We start from the raw sequence: 18,048 nt of genomic DNA on the forward strand, positions 1-18,048 counted from the left end.
GGGATCTGTGAGTGCCTGTGGCAGGCCTCTAAACTAGGGGGTCTGGAAAACTCCCGCCACCCTATAAGGATAGATTTCCAGCCCCTTTGCCTCTGTGGGAGTGGGAGATTAGGAGAGATGATGGGTAAGGATAGAGCCTTATGTGTCTAGGAGTGTATGCCTTTTTTTTTTTTATGGCACCCTGAGTTTGGCAAGGCATGGTGTTTTCATTGTATTAATAGCTAGTGTTGTCATGAAATGTATTTATAAACATTAATGATAACAGTACAGGAGCGTGTAAGAGTGTGTCTTCCTCTTTTAAGGAGACTGTCTTGGATAATGTCATTTGTTTTTTGCATAGTGTGTGTATGGCAACCCTTTAAGGCTTAATTATGCCCTTGGATGCAATTCCCACTCAAGTCAACCAAGTTTTCTCAGGTCTCAATAAGGGCAGAATGTAGTAGGTGTAATAGAAACATGGACTGGTGAAATTACCATCTTCTAGAGAGCATTATGCATGTTCACTGTTTTTGCCATCTTGTAAAAGCGATCAAAACTAGAGGTTTTCATATGCATGCTGCAGTCACCGACAGGAATTTCAGTCACAGTGATCCAAGTGCACATGAAAAAACTTCCCCGAGTCATGCTTCCCAACCTGCTTGAGAAACCAGAATAGGGTTGCCACCTTGACTTCACTAGATGTGTATTTTCCAGTTAAATATTACACCCAGTGACAGTGTAGAGCGCCTTTGTTTCAGTAGTATTGCTAATGAATTTTTCTTAAGCCAGCTCCACTACAGGTTTCAATTTCAGTCAGCTACTTTGAAGCCGTGTGAATGGGTCTGAGATTTAATTCTCTGGTGAAGATCACAAAATAAGCAAAATTGGGCAAAATATCAGAAAAGAATAAACAGGATGATATGATTCCCTAGGGAGCCAATCCTGTGGAGCATTAGCAACAGAAATTTCTGTAGCCTCACAGAAAAAAAGATACTGGGCCAGATTTTGTGCTGCACCTCATGGAAGGCAGACCCTGGAGTGGGGGAAAGGTGACTGTATATCATTTCTGGGATTCTGGGCCTGACCCCCAGCATACTTGGAGCAGTCCTAAGGGCCACTCTAATTTACTGCAGCTTCCCACAGCCACTTGTGGGCTGCTGCATGGCCCAGAATGGGAATACTGCAGAGTTCCACACCGTCTCCCATTCTCTGGCATACCTCTACAGCTTGGGCTGCATTAGACGGGAGGGACATAGAGCTGTTGCACCAGCCAGTGCTGTCCAGGGAAACCCCTATGCCAAGGCTATTCCTCCATGGTTAAACTGGCTTTACAGCAGACGAGTCAGAATGAGGACCATTGGTTAGTTTTAGTGTGTGATGCGTTTATCTGTATGTGTAAGAGCCTGATCTTGCAGGCGTGTGGAATTCTCATTAAAGTACATGGGGTTTTGAGAGTGGATCAGTTACAGGAACAGCTATGGTAAAATACATCACAGTTCTGGATGAAAATCCAGTAATGAGTCCAGTGCACAATCTTCACTATCAAAAGGATGATGCTCTCCATAGAGTCTAGAGTATCTTCTTGGTCTTAAAAAGGGGGTCTTCCTACCCAGTTTCACCTCTCTTACTCATCTTGAGCTTCTCATCCATATTTCAATTTCTTTCTGACACTGGACAGTTGAGGAACATCATTTACATGATGATTAGAGTGAGAGGGTTGCAACTGAAACAAAAGAAAGGCTGGAAGAGAATCACTGAAAGAAACAGAGATTTTAACACCCTCATGCTTTGGCAGTGCCATCTTTGGTTCAGGGTAACCTGAGAATTTGCATTCTCTGGATTAGTAACCTAGCAAACCTACAATCAGTCAATTTGAGCATGGTCTCTATATGTATTGTTCCCTCATCACTGTCTCTGGCCAGTTCACAGCAAGCTATTATTGATGGTGAGGTAAGTTTTCTGATGGTGAAGGGAGGGAGAGACTTGGAAAAACTTTTATAGAGAGATTTTCAAAGGCACAAAGAGCAGTTCGGCAGACAACTTGCTTTGAAAATCTCCCTGTTATACCAAGTGATAGCTATAAAGGTATGAGAGTAATGCACTTTGGGGTGCATAACTCAGCAACCCATTAATTATAGACTGGGACCAAATTTCTAAATATGGATTTAGATACTTAAATTTAGGCACCAAACTTTGAAAAATTTGGCCTAATACATTATTCTCTCGTGGCTGCACCACATGTATGCACGCTTGTCCATTGTTAGGCAGGAGGGAGAATTGCACCTGTAACTCATGGAAAGATAAGGCGGGGGAGGGAAGTGCATCCATCTTAACTTTAATATCAAATTCCCATCTGCTGCAGTTTGAAATTGCTGAGATATCACACTCAGACAAGAGAGATTCATAATAGAGGCAGCAACTGATCCTTAACCAGAGTTGTGATACGGGGCCCCTGCAATGGAGCTGTCTTTGGTGTGTATACATGCTGATATGTTTGCTCAATAAAATACAGCTTTCAAGACATACCGTTGAGTTTAGATGATCACCGGAGTGAGAGGGCTAAAGCAGGAACAGAAGAAAAGCTGAAGAGAATTAATGGAATGAAGGCTGGGATTTAACAGACAGGGTTGAGCAAAATAAGTGTGAAACAACAGGTGTCATCAGCTCTTATCTGCATTTTTAATTAACATCTGTTTTTAGCCTAGAGTAATTTGGAAGAGTATGTTGGAGAGTGTCTGTATTTAAAGATAAAGGTATGCGGTTGAGAAGTTACTAAGTAGTGAAAGGTTGTAGGAACTGAAAGGTTGGGAGGGTGTGTGTGTTGAGGGTGGGTGTTAGTTGCAGCTTATAGAAACCTGAAGGAAAGCCACTATGATAAAATTGCAAGGACGAAAGATATTGCTATGGCAACAAAATATTTTCTCTTGAAGGAGAATGAGTATGATAAAGCAAATTTGCAGTGTGGGAAATTCAAAGGAAATGAAGGTTATAAGAGAGAGAAAATAGTGAAATATAATTTACAAAGAAACAGCTCTCTTATCATTTTAATTGAATAATAATATTTTACTCTTCTCTAGCACCTTCCATTGAAAATCTCAGAGCACTCTACAAATATGAAAGAATTAAGCCACATGACATTCCTGTGAAATGGGAAAGTATTGTTCTTCCCAAGAGTTCTCCTTCCCAGTAGCTAACCCCCATTTTGCAGAGACTTTATGTGACTTCCTCAGCATCATACAGAAAAGTGTGAGCTGGGTTGGGTATAGAACCTATATTTCTACTAATAATTCTGTGTTTGACTATCCTTCTCCTCCATCCAGAGTTCCATTAATTCAACGTTCTGTTTAGTTCCACAAAAGCCAGGAAACTCAGTATGAAGGTTCCCACAGTAAATCTTCCCTCTTTCATATATGCGTTACAAAGAGGGGTTTCTTTATTGCAGTCTCTCCCAACCCTAAGCGCTAGTGCGCTAAGTACTCCACACATAGCATAATGGAAAGGAACAGCACTGTATTTTCTATATTATTGTATGCTTCCGCCATTAAGACTGAGCAAATAAATGGAATGGCATACTCTTTTATATTTAATCTGCCATTTTTAACATAATTTTAGCTGCATATGGAACATTTTTATTACTGGATCTGTATTTAAATTCCTTTCTTTTGTAAGTAAGACAACTATTTAAAAAGCTACTTTATTCAAAAATTCACTTTGAACAATGTTTTTCAAACATAAAATAAACTCACCTCTATCTGAGAAGAAGCATGTATATTTATATATGTATATGTATCATTTCATAGACGTATTAGTTTAGGGTTTATTGTATTTATAGAGTAGAATACAAAAACAACACAGGAAGAAGAGTTTCAAAGCATGATTTCATATAATCTTACAGAGCAAATAGTAGGATTGTTTTGTGTTGGGCATGTCTTATGCAGATTCACAGCAAATTAAACCCATTAGGAAATTCTTTGGCCAGGGTGTCATACTATCAGACTCCTCATATTAGCTTCCTTTTCCAGTTTATTTTTGTGTCTGTTTGCTCCATACCAGAGTATCTCTTTATGTAAAGGGCATTCAGTTCTCCATCCAGAGCTTTATATCATAGTCTTAGACCTGTGTTTTTCTTCTCAATAAGCTATCAACTTATATATGGACCTTCTTTAGAGATATGTAGCTCAACAATATAAACAGAATAAAATAAAAATAGCGGAAACTCTTGGATGGCTTAAAAGTGCTGTGTATTTAACTTTTAATCTAAATTGTTACTCATTAATCTTTATGTAGGATGCACATGGGTATGACCCATGTCAGGCTTAACAAAGCCCTGGCTGGGATGATTTAGCTGGGAATTGGTCCTGCTTTGAGCAGGGGGTTGGACTAGATGACCTCCTGAGGTCCCTTCCAACCCTGATGTTCTATGATTCTATGACTTTCAGAGCAATACACTACAAGTTTTCCTCATAAGTCATTAAAGACCCAGTTCAGTAAAGTACTTAAGCACATGCTTAACTTTAAGCATGTATTTAAGTCTTATTGAAGTCAGTGGGTCATAAGCAATTTAAGTGAAGAATGTGACTAATAAATCTGCATTTTTTCTAGGGACAATGTCCTAGTTTTCCAATGCTAGGACTTCCCAAATCCAACTTGTGCAGAAGAATAATTCATTCCAACTGTAAGCGTTTAAAATTACATTTTTAATCCTTTGGTAGAAAGTAGTTGTCTTTTAAATGTTCCAGGCTTTGTGCTATAAAACAGACTCTTTTGTTGAGTGATAAAAAATGAAATTTGATTTGAATCTCATTTTCCAAAGTTGACAAAATTAGCAGCCAACTTTGCTGACACTGTGAATTGTTTTTTGTCCTTGAAAATAGTCTCTGTCACTGGGACCTTAATTTTCCTGTTCTTCTGTGCCTCCTACAGCCTGTAGCGGCCCATAGGAAGAGAAAAAACAATGTCTGGTATAATTAATATAAAGTTAGTCTGGCTAGTCCAATATCTAATGTCTACAACTGATCATGAGTATTGCCAACTCCAATCAAAATCACACATCACTTTGTGATATTTGAAGCTGGCACTTCAGAAACACAAACAAAAATTTTACTAGCCTAATTTTATAAAAGTGATTTTAATAAATTATAGTTTTCTTATCCTTTAAAAACCCTCTAGAAACACAAACACTTCCATCCATTGTTGGCTTCTTTTTCATGTTTCCTACCTAAGGGGCAAATCCAGTAATCAGTCAAGTAACTATGCTGTTTCTCAAGGATCATGAAAAGAAAAGTCTCTTCCCTGCTTCCAGGCCACTTCGGGGAAGTGATCGGCGGGTAGTGATCGATCTATCAGGGATCGATTTATTGCATCTCGTCTAGATGCGATAAATCGATCCCCGAACGTGCTCCCCGTCGACTCCGGAACTCCACCGCTGCGAAAGGTGGAAGCGGCGTCGACGGGGGAGCGGCAGCTGTCGATCCTGCGCCGCGAGGACGCAAAGTAAGTCAATCTAAGTCGATCTAAGATACGTCGGCTACGCTATTCTCGTAGCTGAAGTTGCGTATCTTAGATCGATTCCCCCACCCCCAGTGTAGACCAAGTTGTTACTGAATAAGCTCCGTGTCCAGTGTGCCTGTTCCTATGCAAGGGTTTGGGCAATAGATCATGTAGTCATGAATCTGCTGGCCACGTCTCCACCAACCTCCAACCAACTTTCCAACAGCTTTCCTCCCCCAGTTCCAGAATCCCATGGTGCCCAGCGGGAGTGGGGACCCTCCCTCTGCATGGGCTCTCAGGGTCCGGTTGGCCCATAAGCATATTCTCTGGTCTGAGCAGCTCACAATCTAAAGACAGAAAACTTGGAATTGCCCCTAAGTGCTTCTGTAGCAGCATATGGTTGGCCAAGTGATACAAACTACCATCTCTGAAGTCAGATTCTTGTGTAAACATTTTTTTAAAAAGCAGTCAGCAGCCATGGATTAAAGTTTTAGCTCTGATTGATGTGATGCTTTTGGAACACTTACTGGGGTAAAAACTGGTAAGTTGCAGCAAATAAACATTCAGTGGCTTATCCATTTCTCCCAAAGCATATCAGAAATACACTGGACCACTGTTTCTTTAGGCTCATCTCCTGTCTAGGCATATTGAAAATATCAGGTACATTCAATATTGCCAGCCCCATATATTCAAAAATCCTGAGTCAGGCACCCAAAATCATGAGATTTTTTTTTTAATGGTCTGTTCTTTTCCTTTGCCTTTTGGTTTCTGAGCCTTCAGGGCTCACTCAGGGATCACATTTTCAACCCAAATGGGAGAACAAGAAACTGGGGGTGAAATCAAAGGGGGCAAGATTTTGCCCTTTCTTTGGGTTTCAAATGAAAGCTGAGATTTTTCACATAATCATTTGTCTCCAGGAGTTGACATTTTAAGTAAAACATCAAATATCACAAGATTCACAGTAAAATTATGAATGAATTCTCGCTGGTCATTTTGTGCCTGATCTCCCACACTAGGGCGGTTAGAATCCTTTTAAAACACGTAACTTCATTTTTAGTTTTGTCTAATTTTAAAAGAAAAAAATATTGTAGCTAAAAGAAAAGCAGTACTTATTTTGAAAAATCATGCAAACTGCTTCTGTTCCAAAACTTGCTGATATGAGAACGTATGGGAAATGTCTTCTTTTATGAATAATAATGAATATTATTGTGCTTATGAAATGGGCAAAATGCCTAGAAAGTGAATGAAAGAATGAGCTATTAAATTGAAATATTAAATGAAATAACTGAATTTAAAGAGATCCTGTAAACCCTGCCGTAAATGTTGGGCGTTGTAGATGATTGAATATATTTTCATCATCTGTTTATGTGCTTAAATACAATCGCTTGATGTAAGTAAACACTTGATTGATATTCCGAATACTTAAATATTTGCATATGCGTCACACAATATTGAACAATTAAAACTTAATTTCAGTGGAATTTGATTGCATGTACATTTTTTTTTCAATATTCATTTTTGTCTGTTGTCTTTCCTCAGCATGTATTTAAATATTCCTTTTTATAGTGCATATCATCCTTGATTGGACTGCTAGATGAGGAGAGCTCAAGATTTCGTCAATTAAAAGAAAGGGTTTATAAATAATATTTGTGCCACAGCCCTTCTGCCACAGATTATTTTCTAAATATTGTGTACTCTTATTGAAGACAAGAAAAAAATAATGCAGCTGTCCTTTATCGGCCCAGCACAAGGAATATGCTTACATGGTCAATGGGCATGTCTAAGAAGGCTTGTTGCTGTTAACTAGTCCCTAAAGAAATGTTTCCACCTTGTCTACAGTATATTTCCCACTCTCTGTTTCTCTGTTTCTGCTCAGATTTTTTCCTGTTGCTTCTTATAACTGGCTGTAGAAGATCTCACCCTTGATGCACTAATATACTGTATGTATTTTACAGATACCCCTCTCCCACACACACACACACACACACACACAGTTTGACCACTTTCAGAGCCATGAAATTCAGAGTGAAGGACGAATCACTATCTTGAAGCCTCTGTGTTATGTTTAGGTATTGCAATACATATATAGCCAAAATCTACCCTCCAATATACCTGCAGAGCCCCCAGTTGAAATCAGTGAGAACCCTCCTCCCCTGCTCATATCCAGGAACATGAATTTGGTTCACTGTACATAAAGATAAGGTATATTACATGAATTAGATTTAATTTTTATACAATAACAAAATTAGGGGGTGAAAGAAATGTAATAGGTGCAGGGCAGATCCTCGGCCATATGGCGGCAGGTGCCTCCCCTTCCCCTCACCCCCCCCCCCCATTGCCCCTGGTCCCCACCGCCTCCCCCGGTCCGCTATCCATTCCCCCCATCGCCCCTGGTCCCCACTGCCTCCCTACCCATCTCCCCATCCAGGGCTTAATTTGTCCCCAGTCTTGCCGGGGCTGAGCAAGTCTACTGTGAAAAATGGTATTTGTATGTTTGTTAATGTCAGTTTTCACAACAGACTTAGTAGCTATCTAGGAGGCTGTGAAAAAGTGATATTAACATACAACTATCACTTTTCACAATAACAGACTTACTAGCTAGAAAGTCTTTTAAAAAAGCAAAAGAAACAACAACAAAAAAGAGAAAAATGTGCAAAGCATCTTATTTGTGCTGCTAGTCCGTTTAGGTCCAGTAAAGAATAGAGACAACAGTACATTATGAGTCTGCAAAAAACCCCTGCAAAAATAAATTACAATGATTTGGACATGTATATGTGCATATTTATTTGTTTTTCCTAAAGTTGATGAAGTATTTTAGGGGAAATTGTCAGAGCGGCCTCCAGCAAGAGTTGGTGGTTGCATGCTGAGGCCATCAAAACATTTTTTGTGACTTAAAGTCAGTTTCTGTTTAACACTAGTTAAACACTGTTTAATACTTGTGTGTAGATTTAACAGGGCAGATTACAGACTGAGCGCCCTATTCTCCTCCTTTCTTATGCTGGCGTAAATCAAGAGTAACCCCACTAAAATCAATGGCATGACACTGGTGTAAAAGTGATATAAGTGAGATAAGAATCAAACATTCAGCTTTTATGGCTTTTGTCAGTTTAAGTCACACTTTTAACACAGGGAGACAGCAAGGTCCAGCCCACCAGTTTGGAAGCCAGGAGATCTAGATTTTGGTCCTAAATCTGTCTTTTTTCATCCTGTGTAGTCTTGGGCAAGTCACTTAGTCTTTCTCTGCTTCAGTTTCCCCCTCTGTAAAATGGGGTGATAATACTCATCTTTCAAAGTGTTAGGAGCCCTATAGATAGAAAGTAGGTATATAAGAACATACTAGTAGTATCATTTATTATACTAGGTTTTATACTTAATATTCTATACTCTAAACAGCTCATAGAATAATGCTTTACTATTTGCCCTGTATAGTTGAATAGTATGTAAGTGCTAATCTCTAAGGTCATATTTCTGTTGGCTATCACTTTGACCAGACAAGTGGCTGAACTTCATAGTTTACAGGCAAATTTTCTTCTCTCTTTTTTTCAAAGTCTTGATTACTAGAGTTATTTTGAAGCAAGCAATAAGTTACAGTGTTCGCTTCAGGATCGGTAGTATATCAGCACCATTTTGAAGGCAACAAATTCTGCGCCCTGTAATCTTAATGCAGGAACAAAAGGTGGATTTTTTTATTGTTTAGGGGGCAGATAACTATGAACGGAGTGTGCTAGAAATAATAAGAGCTCTCCCCACAACAAAACCCTATTGTAAAACAAGCATCATCTGTTTGACGGTATCGTTGCACTAATACATCACACAGGACACTTTCTAATTGTCCCTACAGAATGAAAATAGAGTGTTACACACCAAAGGAACTTAAAAAAAAAAGGTTTGCAAATAAAGCTAGTTTTAAACAAACCCCAAAAGGTTCACTTTCTTGACAGATTTAATATTGGTTGCATAGGTAATCCAAACTTGTCACTTTAATTCAAAACACTACCTCATTTAAGAGCAATACTACTTATAATCATTTATGAAGTCTCTGTGATTGTTCTTTCCAGCTCTCTTGGTTTCTGAAGAGCATTTCTTTGGTAGATAGTTTTTTCCAGTGCAGCTCTGGAAATAACAAGCTGGCTTTACGGTTTTCTGAGTAGGGGCCATAATGAGACAGAAGTATGTCTGTTGATTAAAGGGAAAAAATTGAAATCATTGTGAGACAGAAAAGAACCGACAGTTTTAAGGCCATGATTCCGTTCTGCAGGTCAGTCAAAGGAAAATATTACTTTTCATTTTTGGTGGCAAGTATGGTCTTGGCTGGAGCAGATCTCATTCAAATTGTTCCTTTAACTGTTCCCGTGTAAAAACGAAGACAGTGTAGGTGTATTCTTGTTGGTATCTTACAGGGCATGTTTCACTGAACTATTCAGTCTCCTCTTTTCCTTCTTGGGACTGAGGATGTGTTTTTATTCTGTATTTGAGAAACGTAGGAATGAGAACTGTCATTTAATTTTGGAGTGCCTCCTGAAAAAGGTATACATGACACTAACATATATGTACCGCTGTAACATCGATCTATGTATTTCTCTCAGTTAAAGCATTTAATTAAAAAGAACTATAGAATGCAATGTATTTTAATGTAATATCCTTCATACAAAATATTACAAAAAACTTCAGAGATATAGATGTGTGACGGGTCTGGGGCACTGCCTGGACCCCAGTAATAAAGAGGTTAACTTCAGCTCCACTTTCCCCTCCCCTTATGACGGGGTGGGCAAACTTTTTGGCTTGAGGGCCACATCGGGATTCTGAAACTGTATGGAGGGCTGGGTAGGGAAGGCTGTGCCTCCTCAAACAGCCTGGCCCCCGCCCCCTATCCTCCCCCTCCCACTTCTCGCCCCCTGACTGCCCCCCTCAGAACTCCTGACCCATTCAACCCCCCCCACTCCTTGTCCCCTGACCGCCCCCTCCCGGGACCCCCTGCCCCTTATCCAACCCCTCCGCTCCCTGTTCCCCGCCCCCTTACCATGCCACTCAGAGCAGCAGGACTGGCAGCTGCGCCGCCCAGCCAGAGCCAGCCCCGCCGCCACGTTGCCCAGCAGGAGCTCACAGCCCCGCCGCCTAGAGCGCTGGCGGCATGGCGAGCTGAGGCTGTGGGGGAGGGGGGATAGCAGGGGAGGGGCCAGGGGCTAGCCTCCCTGGCCGGGAGCTCAAGGGCCTGGCAGGACAGGCCCGTGGGCCATAGTTTGCCCACCTCTGCCTTATGGGGTGCTCAGAGGAAGGACTGTAAATTAGTGATTGGAAGACACAGTGGGAAATTGTCTTTAGGAAGCTAGGAGTCCACACCTAGGGGCATAGGAACGCCAAGCGGGAGAGTTTGTTTCCTTTTCTGCTTATGTTAATTTATTTTGCTTTCTTGTCACCAGCATCATCCCTTGAGGGAAAGCACTTGTTGGCTAGCTCTAGGTTCCATTCTGCTGTGTCATGCCACCAACATGCTATAGAAAAGAGCCAGAAGGCTTTTCAGAGCTGGGTAGAACAATGCTTTGGCCCAGGCTAGAAACATAGGAATTGCCATACAGGATCAGACCAGTGGTCCATCTAGTGAGACAATTTCACTCATCAAAGGAAAGAAGGACTGCGTTCTTCCCTGTGCACTTTCACTAACTTAGAAAAAGTCCCAGCACTGCCCACTAACTTTCCTGATCTAACCAGGCCTGTGAAAACCCAACAGAATATTGGCAGACCACTAATAGATTGTCTTACAAAATCCACTGAGCCCTCACAAAACACAACTTTTGAACCCTCTTAACTAACAAATCACAGTCAGTTTTCACCAGACCATCATCTGTGACCTCCTGCTGCCAAATTTCAAGTTTCTGTCATCTACAAGTGACGCAGTACCGTTGTTATTTTTTAAAAAGCAAAAAAGGCACGAATGTTTTTCATAAATGGGGAAAAAAACTATTATTTTCCATTGTCTTCATTCTCAAAAATAGCAGAATTGCTTTGGCTCAAACTTTCAAAGAAAATCTGTTCCCTGAGTGAGAATAAACCTGTCAAATTTTGGCCAGAAAGGTAAAAGAGTAAAAAAGTTATAAGCAACTAAATATTACCTCTTAAAATGGAAACACTTGTGCATCCTTAACTATGGACACACTGTGCTTATAGTAACTGAGATGTTTTATTTTATTTTACTTTTTGTTATTCTGCAAATCAAAAAATAATCTTTTTAAAATACGCTATTTCATTTCATACAGATTTTTCAGACTGTTTACAAGAATAATACTTTACCAGAAAACATATACACTATAAAAAAAATCAAAATCTCACATTATTCAGCTGAACTGTTATATGGTGAAACATGCAGACAGCATAATAGATTAGTAAACCTTTTTCCATATCAAGACTTTCTTTTCCATACTGTCCTCCCTAGCTGGAGCCTCACCTTCCATTTAACAAGCGCAGAGTGGTTTTGATCCTCTGTACTGAGAATTCTTCTAGATTCCCTGATATAATACGTGATCTCTCATTAGATGAGCATGATCTAGGGCAGCAGTTGTCAAAGTGTGGTCTGTGGTGCTGGAAGGGTACACAAAGCACTTGATGGTATCCTACAGATGGCTGGCTCTCCTTGGTTTCAGCTGCTTCTATAGATGTCCACTTTTTGTATTAAAAACATACATCAACGTTCTCTTGATATTTCTTTCTCGTGTAAGCATTTGCTGTAGTTGCCGCAGGATGGTGCATGTTTGTGAATGAGAAAGGAAGTGGTCCATGGGATTGCACTTGGGAGGGGCTATTGTCCAGAAGACAATCTCTCTATTAAAATGTTCACGTTCGGAAACAGTTTGGGAACACTTGGTCTAGTGATCTCAATATAGGAGTGGGAACCAAAAGTGAAATTATGATCCCAGTGCTGACACAGATTCCTTCTGTAGGCAGGCAGCTCATGCGGTGTAAAAGGGGGATAAGGGCTAAGACTCTGCCTTCTAAATCCACGCTCAAATGGGACTGGGACCCTTTGCTTGTGGATCTCCACTCTCCTCCCATGCAGAATTGAGGCTCAGTTACCTCTGTGGCCCTGTTCTCCTCTTCACCAGACCCTGCAGAGAACGCTCAGTAGGTCTGGAGATCTGTGCTAGAAAGGGGGCCATTCTGGGTAGGGAGAAGAGTCTGTGGGACCGGGGGTGTTCTATTGCCTCTCTTCCCTTTCCAGCCCTGTGGAGCTTACCCAGACAAGATAGCGCTGCCTCTAGGGCAGCGGTGGGCAACCCGTGGGCCGCACATGGCCCGTCAGGGTAATCTGCTGGTGGCCCGCGAGACAGTTTGTTTACATTGACCGTCCGCAGGCACAGCCGCCCGCAGCTCCCATTGGCAGGGAACAGCCCACCACTGCTCTAGGGGGTACCTGGAGTCTGTCACAATGAGGTAGCATGACTCCAATGGAACTGCATTGTCAGGGAGCTGGGCTGGAGGGAGGTTGCCAAAGTTCAGAGCCAGTGCAATGACATGCCCCTTCCATATGGCCCCCTGGAGTCCTGACAATTTTGGGGTGGGTACATTAGTCTTTTATTGGGGGGGATCCTCACAGATTTCTCCCCCAGCTCTTTCTCTCACAGGTTTTACCATGGGAGGGGGTGATTGGGGCCAATAATATTTATCTAATTAACCCCCTGGGCTGTTATAAGGATTAATTTGTTATGTCCTGATCCTGTATGATGCTAAACACCCTCAATTCCCATTGACATTAACTAGATCAAAGCATGCTGATTGCTAAAATGTTTAGAAGATGAAAGTGCTCAGTAGTGTTGCTGTCATCATATTTTCATAGTTCTGTGATCTCCAGGCTATCTCACAAATGATTTCACCAGTCACCTGGGGCCTCCCTTTTGGGGTTCATAATAAATGCAATATATGTTTTAGATGAGAACTGAAGCAGAGGCAGCACACCTCATAGATTTTTACCAGCTGTCAGTTCATCTGCACATTAACACAGAGTACACTGAATCTCTCAAACTGGTGTTCTCCTCCTCAGCAAATGATACATTTCACCTTTTCTTGCAGGTATCAGAGATTTGAAAAGGCATTTCTGCTCGCTGTTGACATAGGTGCTCGTGACCTGTTTATGGTGAGTCATTCCTGTAGATCGCTTTGTGATTGCTGTTCCTGAGATGAGTTAGTTGTCAGCTTTTGTGCACATTAAAAAGGATCAGTGTCATTTGCAGTATTAGACACATACTGGAGAAGGCTTTATTCTACTTGGCTTGCCCCTTGCCATCATGAAACTGGTCAATAGCAATCTAGTAGCTTTTGAGTTGCTGACATTTTCCTTGCCAGGGCCTCAAGACTGTTTTATGTTTTTCAGGAATTAATATATACATTCTTGAACTTTCCTCCTCCTCCTCCTCCTGTGTCAGATGTGGGTGCATGTCATCTTTCACTCTAATAAGCTTAAATGTTTCTAATCCATTCCTTTAAGAAGTACAGCTGCCGAGGCCAGGACACAAGAGCAGACCGTATCCTGGGGATACCGAATGCTCTCAGTGTGTCTCTTAGGTTTCTGTGGAAAGTGACAAATTATGAACGCTCCTCCAGGTACTTTTAAAACAACAAAGCTGCAACGTCAACCCAAGCAGTTTTACATTTTGTGCGCTCTTTGGCCCTCCCATTTAATTAGCTACAAAAGTAAAATTAACCGGTTTTTAAAAGGTCCTATGTGCAAGGTCTGCAGGAGGCTCTTGTTTTATAAGATCTTGCACCACAATGTCACAGTGAGGTCAGATGGACAAAGCCAGGAGTTCTTTCCTCGGCTCTCAGCGTGTCGCTGCTATGCAGCTGATTTAGTTGTTTTCAAAGAACAATAGGGAAAGGGCTTGTTTTTTTTTTTAAAAAGCCCTTTGAAAGTCTCATTTGCTTGACTCTCTTGCATAATGAAGACATTCTGTTGTTTAAATTAAGCTTTGGCACTAGATGTTAATATTATTTATCCCATTAAGTCACTTGCCCTGCTAGTTTGATCTTGATATTTAAATTGTATGTTAAATGATACAATTAAATCCTTCTTTTATGGGTTATAAAACGTCCTGTCTAATTATATAAAGAGTTCTATGAATCTTTTGATGCTTTTTGCCACAGCTCTAATCATGTGGCTTGTTCCATCTAATTAGAAAGATGTGTATACTATGATAAACTTTTCTAAGTATGCATCAAAAGAATGTGATGGGAATATCATACTTTTAGGGAAATCATTACATATTTTTGTATTTATTTATATCCCCTCCAAACATTGTTTTTTTTTTCTTTTCATCTCATCTTTCTCCTCTCTCTCTTTCTTGCTCTCTCAATAATATAATCTTTTCTGCACAAGACTTTGATGTAGCAGTGTTGAGATCTGTAACCATGGAGAGGCTTGGGAAATGATTCTGCTCTCACTTTCACCAATTTAACGCCACTGGGCTCGATTCTCACTGTGCCTGAGCAGAGATTGTTTGCTGTGGGGGGGAGAGAGGGCTGAGAGGGAGCCAATCATGAGTTCCTGACTCTCAACCACCTGGCATGGTGTACACTAAAATCAGCAGGGGGGCAGCTGTAATTTAAGGCATAAGGTCCCAAACACCAAAAATTGCTCCATCATATCCCTTCTACTCCTCTGATACCCCCCTCCCCAACATGTCCCCTTCCTCCTTGGACCAGAAGGGGGAGTTCCATCCCAGGAAGAAGTCGCCCGGTTTGTGCTGGTGGAGATTCCCCTTACACAGGGGATATTCTCCAACACAAATCTCTGAACACTTTAAATTTGCTTTACACTGAGTCAGCGTATGTGGCACAAAGTGAACTTGGCCACTGGAGAATCCAGTCCATTGACTTCAGTGGAGTGACACCCATGTAAGGCCTTGTCTGGACTAGCTGAAAGGGTGTTTTATTTGCCCATTGGTTACATTGGTTGTCAGTGTAATTAACTGAAGCTGTGATTTCCAAACTCACCGAGTCTAGCCTTGCGGTTTGGGGTTTGTCTCCCCTGGAGTTTTACCCACCAGTGTAACTATACCAATGTGGGTGCTATGGTGCAATCCCCTAATCTAGATGCAGAGCATGGGTGTAACATGGCTTGTACCAATGTAGTTACTCAGGCTTAACAGTAGCTTCACCAGTGGTTAAAAAATCCAGTGTAGACAAGGTCTTGTCTCAGCCCGCTGAGTCCTGTCGTTATATTCAGCTACAGCATTATGGTTACTGATTATTGTAGTAGCTCCCAGAAATGATGCTGTACTTGAAAAAACAGTCAATTGAAGTACTCGGGGGTATATTTTCAATTTGGTACGTGGCGCGTCCACCACTAAATTCCTATTAACTCTAGAGGTGATTGGGTCCACAGTGGGACTTCTAATCCAAACCAACTCATATTCCCCACCAGGGTTGACTCTAGGCAATCTGGCATTCTAGGCACACTCCCAAGGAGTCACCCCATAGCCCCATCCCTGAACCAAAGCCCTTGATTCTGACATCACTGTGTGACTCCAAAGGCCAGAGCAATCTGTGTCCTGTAGTGTCTGTGCCTTATTCCAGCCCTGCTCTCCACCCTTATATTTCAAGGGGAACAAGTGAGGCTTTATCGGAATTGCTGGTTCAGAACTTGTTTATGTAGTTTTGGTTCAAGATTGCATTGTAAAACTGGAAAGGGCCCATTTCCCAGACTAGTTTGAATTTAGCCCCAAGATACTGTAGATTTCAACAACACAGCTGATGGCTCACCATTCAGGATTGCAGAAATCTCACAAGGGCTGCTAATTTAGCAACATGTCTGCCACTCCGGGCTGAAATCTCATGAAGAGAGCTTGTGAAACTTTGGTGATATTAAACCTGACCCTAGATCTGGTGCAGTTTTGACCTGGAATTCTATCCTAAATTTGATCCATGTCCAAGATTATCTCCTTAGCTCATCTCTAATTAACATTAAAAGGAGTTACTCTTCTAAAAGTCCACTCTTTGAAGCTGATGGTTTGTTCTTTTCTCTGCTACTTTTTGCCCAGAGAAGAAGCAACGACAGCCACAACTTTTTGTCAGGCAGCTTGAGGTTCACAAGTGAAGTTATACTTGAGGTGCATCCACGAGAAACCAGATCCTTTTTGGCCCTTAATAGAGATTGCTGCCTTTCGTTCTTTTTTAAATGAAAATGACTAAAATGTGATTGCTTCATAGGCACAGTGACTCTTTATGATATGATGTTATATACCAAATGAAATAACAGTCTCAGAGTAATTGTCATGGTTCTACTATGCAGGCTTCAAAACAAGTTCCCACTGTCTTCTTGGAGCTGGTTCCAACATCCTGTTTAACTGCTGACTCACTAAAGGATGTTGTATGTAAACACACACTTGCATTTCCATAGGACTAGCTTGTAGCATGGCACAGTTTCATAAGTTTCATACCAGACCTGAAAAGCAAACTTAACTATGCAGTCACTAACATATGCTTCCATGATATGTCTTTACTGTAACCTATCCCAATTGCATCATGTGACGTTTTCCAGGGAATGACACAAATCTGCACAATGGTATCCCTGAGTGCTCAGTTTTGTATTTGTATCTCTAATTTAGTCTACAGATGTGTAAAATTTCATATCATCAGACGCCAGCTTCCTGTCGATAGCAATTCTGAGATGACTTTAAACCAAAAGTTATTCCAACTAAGATCAATATTAAATTAAGATAATTTTTGCCTCTTTTTTGTGCCTGTTTCAGATCATTCATACAAACTAGGTCCCTTTTTGGTGTTAATTCTGCCCACTTAACATCAAACCTAGCCCCTTTTCAGGTGAAGGATGCTCTGTCAACACAAACACTGAAGACATGTAGACCTCTAGCTATTTTAGAGACTGGGAGAATAGCAGAAAGCCTATTCTGAACCTTTTTACAATTATTGAGAGCTGTAGTGGTGGTGTTCTCTTCCCATACTTGCCCTGGGGAAGCTGCAGACACAATTCAATAGCAGCAGAAGATATTACAATGGAGGGCTTAACTTTGCATTTCCCTCCTTTTGTTGGTCTAAATTAGACCCTCAGGGCAAATTTCTGCCCTGGCTTACACAGGAAAACAGTGGCAATTTTAACCATGTCTATGAAAGCAGAATTGGGCCCATGTTATTATTTGAGTATATTTGTAATGTGCTTTTTGTTACATTTGTGCATTAGTGGCTCTGGTATCTCTTCCCCTTCCAAACCTATCCACTGGCTCCCTCTCCCCTTCCACATCAAGTTGACACTCTGCTCTCATCTTTTCTTTTTCTCTGTCTCACTCCCTTTACTCCAGCAATACCCTCCCCCATAACTGCTCTTTTGGGGCCTGATTCTGATCTCACAGCTGTTTCACATGAGTGGAATGCTTTACATTTCAGTTACTCCGTCCTGGCTTCAGAATCAATCCTTTTATAATGTGCCCTTGCCTTCCCTGCAGTTTCTAGGGCCTAATATGCTTTCCCTAACCCTGTGCAGGAAGCAGGATCCACCCTCTCTCTTTCAAATCCCCCATCAAAATACACCTCCCCAGTAAGCCTCTCATTGCTTATTCACCACTCAGTGAAGTG

The 18,048-nt window shown here is 41.2% G+C and overlaps 1 protein-coding gene across 1 annotated transcript in view; it reads left to right on the forward strand.

Annotated features, from left to right (window-relative positions):
* Positions 1 to 18,048, forward strand: part of WDPCP (WD repeat containing planar cell polarity effector) — a 166,845-nt gene that overhangs the window by 76,823 nt on the left and 71,974 nt on the right. Inside the window, exon 12 of the mRNA XM_065402010.1 lies at positions 13,531 to 13,594. Coding sequence (XP_065258082.1) covers positions 13,531 to 13,594 — 64 coding nt within the window. The remainder of the gene's footprint in view (positions 1 to 13,530; positions 13,595 to 18,048) is intronic.

This window comes from Emys orbicularis, chromosome 3 (assembly GCF_028017835.1).
Source record: "Emys orbicularis isolate rEmyOrb1 chromosome 3, rEmyOrb1.hap1, whole genome shotgun sequence".
Classification (NCBI taxonomy): domain Eukaryota; kingdom Metazoa; phylum Chordata; order Testudines; family Emydidae; genus Emys; species Emys orbicularis.